Below are 12,070 nucleotides of genomic sequence, written 5' to 3'. Positions count from 1 at the left end.
CTTAACTGACTGAGCCACCCAGGCACCCCTACTTCTTTTTTAAATCACCTAGTTTCATTGGATAGAATTTCCTGAAGATGTAAGATGTAAGATGCTATGTAAGTACTTGTTTCCATTTATCTCAAGGATACCTAATTGAAGATCACAACGTATTGAACTGCAAGGCTCCTACAGGGCACTGAAGATGTTTATGAATGCTAGATTACTTGGGCTGTGGGAGGTTAGGCTGCTTAAAACAGTTAGAATAAAATAGCACCTATTATGAAGCTCTGATTTGATACTTTGATGGTAAGCACAATGCTATTTACACCACTACAGTATAATGAGGCTCAGATTTCTAGTGTATTTCTCTTAAGGAATAAATCTACATGGAGTGGTTAGAGAGAGCAGATCATGAAACAACCCTGATTGGTGCAGCCACAGAATGTGCCACAAGGAGCTGATGAGATCTCTGTTCTGTTTTGTAAGCTACGCAGTTATTCTAGAAAAATGGTATTCTTTAGTATAGTGGCTACAAAGCAAAGTCTCTTAGGAATAATTTTGCCAGTGATGTCAAATAGATAAAATGGACTTAAATAATTCAACAAATTTTTGCTTATTTTATCTGAATATGTAATTAGAGCTACTTCCTACATTTCTAAGTTCTCTCAAGAGGCATGCCATTGGGTTCACAGCTACTTGGGCTTCATAGAAATGTATTTTGTAAATATTACACTAACTTTGCAATTAAAATATTTAACTGGGTGGCTGTGACATGAGTGTGAACTTTGTTAAGGGTGGCTCTTCCCTTATACATATGGGTCACTTATACAGGTACACAGGTCTCATATAAGGAGTTGAAATTATTTTTTTTAAATCATGAAAAATGTTTCTTCTATAGTATCCAACTAATGGCTCAAGTTTGGGGATAAAATTTTTTTAGATTATGCACATTGATAAATGCAAACCAAGGACCCCCTGTTTTTCTTGGTCTTTAGAAAAGACTCTTTCCTGCACTTTGACATATGTTAGGTTTTTTGGGAGATTATAGACCAACAAGTTATTTTTGCAAATTTTAGAGTAAATAGTTGTTCTATAATGTAATCATGATCTTAAAATATCCATTGTCTAGTTACTTTCTGAACATTTGATATTTGCATCTGTGACAATATGTATTTATTTGTCATTTTAAAATCAAGGATATTAGTAATGATCTTACCTTACCTACCATGTAGGGATACAGTTTGAGAGAGTCAAGGAATTAGATACCATGTAGATTACAGATGAATTAAAGATAATTTGGGGTATTAATGACAAAAAAATTAAAAACATCTTTATTTGATCAGCTTGATATTATCATTATTGGATGACAAAAAGTTAATCCTAAACAAGCAGAACAAGTAGAAACAAGCAGAAAGTAAAAAAGATAATTCAATACTTTAGAAAAAGATTATAACTTAGAACTTCTATGAGACAGAAGACTGACATGTTCTTTTAAGATCAGTAGAGGAAAAAATCCTATCATTTGAGTGACATTTGGAAGAGATAAATATTTCCTATATTGTTTATTTTATGCTAATTTATATAAGAACTATGTTCTTTAAATATTTAAGTAAATGTCAAGGTGGTGGCACACTTTATTTTTTATTGGAAGAAAATGCCAAGTGTAAGTGACTCTCTTAGTCTTCTTGACTGACTTGGTACAAACTAGAAGCAGGTTTTCTTCCATATTTTACTCCAAGAATGTTTAATACCCATTCCTTAAGCATAAAGATATACATAATACTTGGGGTGTAACAGACAATGTTCAAAGACTGTCCTGATTTGTCAATGTACTTTCATAGTATTCTATAAAATAACAATATTCTATTTCAAATTATTTTTTTATTAAAAATTTAGATAGAAAATAGTAACTATATCTTTTCCCCAGAAACCTTAGCTATAAAATTATTGGACCAGATTGGAATTCTTTCCAAAGTGTTTGTATGCTAAAATTTTTCCTGTTTAGAGATGTATAATAATGTTCCATATTGAGATATCAATAGTAGGTTCTATAAGATTTAAGAAAAAAGTGTATTTCTTAGGCATTAAAAAATACGGAGTTTCCTCCTTGAGATATACTTTTAAGATTAAAAAAACACACTATCAAATAAGAGTATTCCTTCAGGATAAAAATCTGTGTGACCCAGATGCACTGAGTGATGAGGACAAGAGAAGAAAACCTCACAATCTCAAAATACCATTATTCTTGAACTCCTACTTTGGAGGGTGCCGTGGATTGAACTGTGTCCCCGTAAAAAAACTCATATGTTGAAGTCTTAACCCCTAGTGCCTTGGAATGTAACTTTATTTGGAAATAGGGTTGTTGGAAATATAATTAGTTAAGATGAGTCATATTGTAGTAGAAGAGGTGCTGAATCCAATATGGCTGGTGTTCTTATGAAAAAGGGAAATTTGGATACAGAGACAGACAAACACAGGAAGACATGCACACAGGAACAATGTCATGTGAAGATTACAGTTATGCTGCCACAAGCCAATGAACTACCAGCAAAGGAAAGTTTCTTCCTTTCTGTCCTTCCCAGGACAGTTTCTTCCTGAGCACATTTAGAAAGAGGGTGGCCCTGCTGATACCTTAATTTTGGTCTTCTAGTTGCCAGAATTACAAAACAATAAATTTCTGTTGTTCAATCCACTCAATTTGTGGTATCTTGTCATGAAAGTCTAGAAAACGTATACAGAAGGCAATATTGTAGTATTGCAATCGTAAGAAATTACATCTTCTTTTGAATTTTTTCTCCAATATTTCATATATCTCTTTCATAGGTTGGAAAAATCAAAGTGAAAGTGCCTTTTGAATCAAGTATTATGTTGCTGTCTCTGGTGGGCCCTTCCTAAGTGACATAATTTTAGCATTAGTGGGAGTTGGAAAGTGCATAAGGTACTGGAATCAAGATCTGAGAACTCTATCCTTTGCAGATTTTTTTTTTTTTTAGAACAATGGGAACTTCTCAGTGCATCCAATTCTCATGGATTTTCCTGAAGTGAGAGACACAAAGCTCCTCTCCAGTTTTGGAGGAATGAGCTCTAGTTTCATAGATAAGCAGGATAAATTTGATCAGGTAAAATCTGAACTTACTAATTTCTTGCTTAAATGTGCCAAGTATAATTTTATTTGCTTGATTACTCAAAGTGATAGTTGAATTTAGAAAATGATTGCTTTGGTGTGATATAAAGAAAGTTAATGCATTTGAACAGAGAAGCATCGGGTATACTGTTTTCCTAACCTGATACCTAACAGTAATGGTAACATCTGTTAGAGCTTACATGGTATTAAGCTCTTACGTAGATTGCTTCATTTAATCTTCCCAAGTAACCTATGAGATGTTACCATTATAGATGAGGAAACAGACTTAGTTAAGCAACTTTCCCAAGGACAAGAGCTGCTAAGTGGCACAGCTGGGTTTTGACATTGTGAACTGTGACTCCAGACACTGTAGACTATACTCCTGCATAAAGCTTCTATCTTGTGTTAACTTTGGCCGTTGTAATTTTTAGCATTTAAAAACCCCACAATTTCATTCACTCGTGATTTTCTTCACTTACTTAAAAGTGTAATGAAAATATACCAGGAAACAGCAAGCTGAGGACATGATGGGGAAATGGATGCACTTAACAAGGCAGCACGTAACTGTTCTCTCCTTTCTCCATTAAATTCTTTCCTGCAATCTAACATAGCCTTTGTTCTTTGATTCTGAACATCATTTTTTCATCCTTATTTGAACAAGATGCCTTTGAATGTGAGTGGTGACTGAATAAAATCAATGCAGAAAGGCTGTCTCTGATACAGAAGGTGAAAAGTAGCTTTTGCGTCACATCTTATGTAGCTCCCTCGGGGTGGGCCCTAAGTGACTTAGTTTTAGCATCAGTGAGAATTGGCAAATGCAGAGGGTACTAGAGAAGATGTGATTCATACCAGTGGGATCCTGCATCCACTCATTGGATGAATACTTATTAGTGCCTATATGTATGTGCCTACACAGATAATAGTTCACTGTTTGGGTATGTTTTAATTCCAGAAGAATATGCAAAGAAATCATTGTAAGAGGAAACAAGTAACACATTTACATGACAGAAAAATGAAATCGGCTCTTCAACATTTCAAGTCTCTAGGACTTTTAATTTTGTCATTTCAATCCGCTTGAAGGGGCTGCCTACATTTTTGGACTTTTGTCATACAAAATATTTCCAGCCATAACTTTAAAACCTTACTCTGAAATAGATGCTTTTGTTTTAAAGATTCCTTGTAATGTGACTTGAGATGCAAAGATGTAAATCTGCACAGAAGAGATTCATTTGCTAATATTCAGCAAAATTGGTTGGGTAATATACGTTGCAGTTTCTTTTATATTACAGAGTGATTTACCATTTTATGTTGAATAGTATATATTCTAAGCTTTCATTGGTTGCAAACATTATTCTACTTAAAATGCATTATAGAAATAAAATATGCATTTCACTATAGTGAAAATTAGCTCTACTTGAGGATCAGTTAAAAGTGAAAGAATTACCGGCTGTGTTGGACGTTACTGGCCTTGCTATTGCCTCCGATTTGGTTTCACAAAGAAAGTCATCGATGGAGGGACTCAAGAGGGGTCTGCTTTCTTGCTGTTCATTCACCAGCTGAGAACAGATGAACACAGGTATCAAAGGGCTTTGTTACACTGCAGAATCAGATGAATTAAATGTAGCCTTGCAACAAAATGAGAATAGCAAGCTTATAAATAAATAAATAAATAAATAAATAAAGGGGTAAGGGCAAGAAAGAAAAAAGATATTAAGGGATGGGGAATGAGCCTTTTAGCACTGTCAACATATGTTGGATGCAGCCAATTTCAGTTTTTAAAGCTCAAGCCTTTTTTTTCTCTTAGTACTGTTTTAGAATTCTAATTTCAATATGTGGAAAATGACACCTAATGAATCACAGTTCCTAAGGACCAATCCCACTCTTCAGTTGGACAAAACACTACTGAGACCTGATATACTGGCCCCAGACTTTGAGGTGACACATTCTGTTTAGGATGGGCCATCAGTATTATGTGATAAACACACAGAGATCTGTATGTGTGTGGATAAAAGTTCTTCTTTTCTCTCTCTCTAAAAAAACTCAAGACATCTATGGGCACATATCCTTCTTGCATTTCCTTGGGATGCTTTTGTAGAGCATAACAAACATTATTTTGGGAGAGTAGAAAATATTGCTATATTAACTATATAGGTATCCAGTGGATATGTTTCTGAAAATCTATATGTAAAATAGATTTCTGTCAATTCAATTGTATTTTCCCATTGGCTTGTTCTCTAATTTTAGAAATCCTTCAGTTTGATTTTTAGTTGGTCTCTAATTAGCAGTGGCAGCCAATTATTAACTTTCAGTTATTCTGCACCTCTTAGAATCCAGACTTCCTTAAGTTCTGCTTCCATGGTTAAGGGAAGAAATATAATCATGACATGCAAGTGGTTAATTCCTAAATTAACTGTTTTCCTTTTTCAGGAGTTTTTATATTGGCCTATCTCAAAATTGACATAACCATCCAGTTTTCTACTTAAGAAAAAGATGTGCCTAAAAACCTCTAGATTTTTAAATACTGATTTGCAAGTCTGCATTTTCAGAGACACATAAAATAAAGATGAAGTCTTATTTTCTTTATTTTTTTCTTCATTTTGGATATAAATTCCTTTGTAAACAGGGACTAATAATAATTCTTATATCACAGCTCTGTGAGTAAATGTGTGAAATGGGCCTGGATTAACTATGGTTTTAGAAGACCAGGGTGTTAGATTTCTGTAGGTACTTTTAGATGTAAACATTAAAAATTATAGTCTTAATTTGATAAAAATATTTCTAGAAATACTTTTGTCCACATAAAAATGTCTAAATGGAAAAACAAAGGAAAAGGCAGTTGAGAGGCCTTATCCTTTTAGGTAAGTCTATCTATCAAATATTTTTTTGGAGCCTCTCTCTTCATGAAACTTCAGACTTATTTTCTGGAGAAAGTACTTCTAGCATTCTCAGACTTTTCTCAACATAAGAAGAAAGAAATACCAAAGAGGGGGCTGTTCAGAGAGACCCTATGGCGTCCAGGACTGAGGTATGGCTTCTCCTCTGCCTCATAAGGTCTGTGTTTCTTCCACACCTACTGTCTTGTTTCTGAGCACACATCAAACCCAGACTGATGGAGTTGTTACATCTGTCTAATTTCCATAACTGAGCTGTTCCTGTGGCTTTCTTGCATAGATACAAATCAAAGAGGAAATAACAAACTACTTTCTGAGTCTGTGTTTTTCAAAATGGGGCACAGTTTAACTGTTGGGAAATTCTGGGGGTGGAGTAAGGGATGGTGGCAGGTCTCTGGGGTGAAGAGGATAAAGGGCCAGATTTCAGATATCATGGGAAGGTAATTTAGGAATTGAAAGTTTTTTGGTTTTGATGGAGATAGGGAAGATGAAACAAGAAATATCACGAAATCTTTTCTTACAAGTTCTGAGGTCAGAGGCTATGTCTTACTCATACTTATATCCTTCACTACTTGTAATAGAATGTTTTCATGTACGAGGGGATCAATAAATGCCTACCAAATGGGACAGTGACTTTGCAGAAACTGAGGATGTAAAAATATCTACCTCAAACTGTCCAATTTTGAACTGTGTCTTCAGTTGGATGAATTTGGGAATCATTATTTTAGCCATACTAAGGCCTATTTTATTTGTATTTGTATAAATAAGAATAGCTTCTCATATGCCCCCTCCTCATTTTCAAACAAATTTATGGTTTTCCTATGGTGACCTGAGAATAAATCTTTTAGGTCCTAAAGGGAACTTGCAAAATGAACTGAATCTCCCAAAGAGTTCCTCTAAACTTTGCTTCCAAATTGTAGACCAATCTATTCTCTCCTTATTCATTGGTAGGATATGACTTATTGACTTTCTCTTAGAGTTACTTCCTTCAGTTGGAAAACACTTTATGAACTTACCTCATTTCATCATTTGAGTACAGAATATATTGATGTTAAAAAATAATAAAAGGTGAGTCAAAAGGTTTCCATTTTTAAAAATAATTGAGTTAGAGTAATTTCAATTTGGATTAATCAGATGATCAGATCTGAGTCAAAATGACCCACTACATTAGTTTTTAGGGTCTTTGTCTTCTTACTTTGTTTACATTTAAAATTTTCATTTCTTATTCTCCTTTGTTCCTCTTCTCAATATTTAAAACACTTCAAAGCCTTTCTAATGGTCAGAGATTCTTACTTCTCTTTCAGGATCCCATTACTGGCACATTGTCTGGGAACCTTCTTCAGCACTAGGCAGTGAGTGTCTTCTTAGAGCATCTCCTTCTTGCCATGTTTTACCCAGTCTTATAACTTTAGTTTCACCTGTTTTTTCCCCTACTAGACTATGACCTCTTTGGAGCTAGAGACCTTATCCAAGTAACTTTTGTATCTCATAGCAGCAGTTTAATAAACATTGGCTGATTTACAGTCTAACTGAATGGTGAATTGTACAAAAGAATGATTACATGGGCATCCCCAATTTCATACTGGGTTTGATCAACTCACAGACAGGCCAGTGGTCCTCAGAAATGTTTACCAAGTTCCTGGCAGGCTTTAAACCATGAATCTAAGTTCATTTTCTCCCAGGGTTACATCATTTAAATGTTTGGAAACTTAAAGTTATCTAAAGGTTCATTTCTAAATGCAAGGCTTTTACCAAACAGTCAAGAATGCAAAGCTTGAAAGCCTAATGAGAAAAATAAGGGCATAGGCCTGCCCCATGCCATTCTTGGAAGAAGGACATGGCCCAGTGCAAATGGGAGGCCAGTGATACTTCAAGAAAACATTACTACCTCACTCAGGAATTTATTTATTTTATTTTATATTTTATATTCTGTTTTATTATTTTATTTATTTTTTGAGAGAGTGAGAGAGAGAAAGCAGGGGAGGGGTAGAGGGAGAGAGAGAATCTTAAGCAGGCTCCACCCATGGAGCTGGAAGCAGGACTTGATCTCACAACTGTGAGATCACGATCTGAGTCGAAATCAAGAGTCGGGCGCTTAAACCGACTGAGCCACCCAGGCGCCCCTCCCTCAGGGATTTTAATTCAGAGATTCAAATTTGAAGATTTTGAGGGAGAACCTTACATGGTCAATGGACATAGAAACAAAAAGAAAGAGCAGAAGTAAGAAAGCTGCACATTTACATGTAGGGGTTTCCCTGCCACCCAGAATTCACAAAGACTATTGAACATTTATACTTTCCTTGTAATCATAGGTTGTGAATGAAATATTCTGCCAAATGCCTTCAATTAACTTATGACTTAGACTGGTCAGTTGATGCGGCAACTATTAACCACCACAGGATCAAATTGGTTCTTATTTTACATCCAGTGTTTAGTATTGCACGGAATGCAGACAATAATATCAGCTTTAATAAATTATTGCCTCTTGGAAAGCTTTATCTAAAAGTGCATTTGCCTTAGTTCAACTTGATTTCTCTAATTTCAGTGTTAACAATTAAATTATTATGTAATCTAAGCTACAGGGAATATTTAACCAAGATGAAAGTAGAGTATTTTGCTTTTAAATACTGCCTGTTACTTAAGCTCCAGTGTATGTTTATATTGTTTGTTTTGTGACTTAAATATATTTATTTATCTTTGAACAATATATTGCTTAGGTATTTCATTAAAAAGTACAGAGCTAAATAAAGGTTTGTAATAACTTATATCACCAAGATTTAACACCAGACCAAAATACATTTTACAATGTCTGTAAAGGATAATAATCCATTATTCCATAATTTTTACACTTCAGATTGTTGATCTCAAACTGTTGTTTTAGTTTAAAGTAAAATATTCTTTTTATTTTTAAACACTTTAGTACTTAATAATTTTAAAAGTTCAAAAGTTAAAGTTAATAAGTTAAAAAATAGTTTACAAGTATCTCATATTTGAACTGTTAATTTAAAAAGTTTGTAATAATATACCATGTATCTTACCTCATCTAAATAAATTGAAAAATTTAAGATTGTTTTGTTTTATATAAAAGCATAAATATGATTTTAATAAGTATATCTGTGCATTTTGAAAATTCATTTATTATTTGTGACATTGTTGATGCAAAGTATGTGTCATTTTAAAATAGGTTTTCTTTCATAATTTCATAATTGAACTACTTGTTTATGGCTTTATTAGTCCTATGCAAGTTTAGAAATTTGTGTGGTGCCCATCAAAATAGTGACCATGTCAAAACTAAGTTAACTGACTCAATCCACTGAAACCCCAAGACAACTAATTAAATCATTAGGATGCATCCTTTAAATATTTAGACTTTGAGAGTTTTGTCATGGTAACTCTGACACCCGACCAAAGTAATTTCTTGTGAGCTAGTAATCGTACTAATAGTTCTGCTCTGCCTCCTCCCCCCACCGCAGTAAAGGATAACCATGTAATAACTTGCAACTCTTTGACTTGGTCTAAATGTCAACCAACTAACTATATTTTCCTGACAGGATAGTTAGACTTAAAAAATGTGGATCTGTTCATGGGGAAATAAATAGATATTACTGTTTACAGCTTGGGTAGTCCTAACATTGAGGCAGGCAGGAGAACATAAAGCAATTATTTCAAGTTGGTAATAGAAACCCAAACAATGCTATATTTAGCAGCCTTGAGAACATTTTTTCCAATCAAGGACATTATTCTTTTTATGTTTATAAGGCACAAAAATAATATCAGTATCTAGGTATCAGGAGTGGGGACAGATAGAAAAACAAGGGTTGAGTTTGCAAAAAAAAAAAAAAAAAAAAAAAAGAAGAAAAAATTCCCTTAGCATAAGAGATCTGAAACACACACTTTTCAGATATTATACTCTATAGATATCTTGCTTAAAAAAGTGCTATGGGATGTGGTTAAAATGGAAATTTCTGATGGTTCCTTATGAGAAAAAATATTTGCTAACAATTTCATTTTCATAAAGAATAACAATTTTTTCTATGATATAAGCAATCTTTTGGCACATAGTTGTTCCTTCTTCCTCAAATTGGATTAATTTATACTATTACAGTCTAGAGGAGTGCTGTGCAATAGAAATAATGAGAACTTGCTAATTAAAAATTTTCTGGTAGCCGCTTTTAAAACATTGAAAATAAACAGGAAATAAATTTAATAATATATTTTCTTTAGCCCAATGTATCCAAAAAATGATCATTTCAACGTGTAATCAACATAAACATTATTAATGTGACAGTTTATATTACTTTTCTTTGAATAAAATCTTCAAAATCTGGTGCGTATTTTATACTTTTAGCACATCTCAATTATGGGTAGTCACAAAACACTCAATAGCCACACATGGCTAGTGGCTACTGTATTGGACAGCACAGGTCTAGAGAAACTCTTTCCCTCAAAGACTTGAGGACGTACTGTTTTTCCTTCAAACCTTTCATCAATGCACACTTGTTTACATACTGCTTGACTTCAAGTGTTAGTCTAGGACAGCATGAAACTGAGCTTCTATGAAGTGCTTAACATATTGTTTGCTAATACAGAATTAATAATGAAAGTAAACAAAAAGAGGAATTCTCAGAGGGCCTAGCAATTTCTGAATTCGGGTCATCTGGCCAACTCTCACGTTTTAGTTCAATTTGTTCAGTGTACTATAAATGACTTCACTGGATTATGTTTGGTTAAATCTCTCTAAAAGTGATTGTAATAATCACAAAATACAAAAAATGCTGCAATAAAAACTATTCTACACTTACAACCTGTTGACTGAACAGTTAGTAAACAAGTTAGGACTCAGTGTTTCAAGAACTTATTTTGTACTTTATCAATTATGGTTATTCTAAGGACATTATCGAGAGAGCAGCAATTAGTTTCAGACACATCTGGAATCTATGAATGGGCAGCTGGCATTGACATACCAGTGATGAAGATGAGTCAATGTAGTCAGTAGTATGTAGCACTATGTCAGAAGGGGCTATACAGGAGATGCTTGGACAGACATATTTCAAGACACTAATACATTCACACAGGATAACAAGTAAGAATGTGGTATGGTACACGGATTGGATGCTATGGTTGCTATGAGAAGTACTCACTTTTTCAGATCATTCTGCTGCTTTTTGGCTTGTGCACGCCACTGGTGCATAGCAGGGAAGAAGCCACTTGTGTATAGTGGAAAAAGTATGTCAACTAATAAAGCTGTATTTGACTGAGAAATAATTGTATCATAGCTGTCACTAAATTAATTCCATAAAATTATCATCACAACAGATGCATTACGTTTTATGAATCAGAACTGTTTGCTGATTCATAAACTAGCCAGTATGCAACAAGAATATGATGCACCAAAGAAAGCATTACATAATCTTCATGCAGTAAAATTGTAACTAGAACCTCAAAAACAGTTAATGAAACATTAGACAGGGATTAAAGAAGGAACTTGCTACACACAAATGTTCTGAATATGAAAAAATGGTAATCACAATTTCTTTTCTAAATTAAAAAAATAAAAAATGTATTTTGTGTTAAATTTTAAATTCAAGTGTAGGTTATAATGGTAATTTTGGACCTTTGAAAGGGATTACTGGAAAGCACATAGCATTGCATGGTTTGGGGGAAAGAATCTTAGGTCCTGGGGCCTGTCCTAACTTGTGATAATCTGAAATGATATTGTAGTACAACTATGCCAATGGCAAATCTGGATAGGTCTTCTACTGATGAATATGGCTCTGTCGTTAGCCAAGAACTCCCAACTAGTTCTCACCTCCTTTAGCATTTACCTGAGGAACTCTGAGCTGCGTATTTTGGACATGGATCCTACAAAGGGTAGGAGATCAATGTAAAACTGTACATGTTTTACTATGTAAATTAAGTAAAGAATGGAGACGTTGGTAAATATAAAGCATATTTCTTTGTAACTACCACTATGTGTGACTGGGAAGAAGCATCTCTTCTTTATGGGTAAAAATCTCACAATATAAAATTTAACCCAAAGTCCTAGGAATCTTTAATAATTTTTTTTATTATT

The 12,070-nt window shown here is 34.0% G+C and overlaps 1 protein-coding gene across 2 annotated transcripts in view; it reads right to left on the bottom strand.

Moving 5' to 3' along the window:
• PEX5L (peroxisomal biogenesis factor 5 like) overlaps nucleotides 1-12,070 on the bottom strand; it is a 169,371-nt gene that overhangs the window by 87,645 nt on the left and 69,656 nt on the right. For both annotated transcript variants that reach the window (XM_049629577.1, XM_049629579.1), the window contains one exon: nucleotides 4,551-4,662. In XM_049629577.1, the coding sequence (XP_049485534.1) occupies nucleotides 4,551-4,662 (112 nt within the window). The remainder of the gene's footprint in view (nucleotides 1-4,550; nucleotides 4,663-12,070) is intronic.

This window comes from Panthera uncia, chromosome C2, assembly GCF_023721935.1.
Source record: "Panthera uncia isolate 11264 chromosome C2, Puncia_PCG_1.0, whole genome shotgun sequence".
Classification (NCBI taxonomy): Eukaryota; Metazoa; Chordata; class Mammalia; order Carnivora; family Felidae; genus Panthera; species Panthera uncia.
This window is presented reverse-complemented; position numbering and strand designations above follow the sequence as displayed.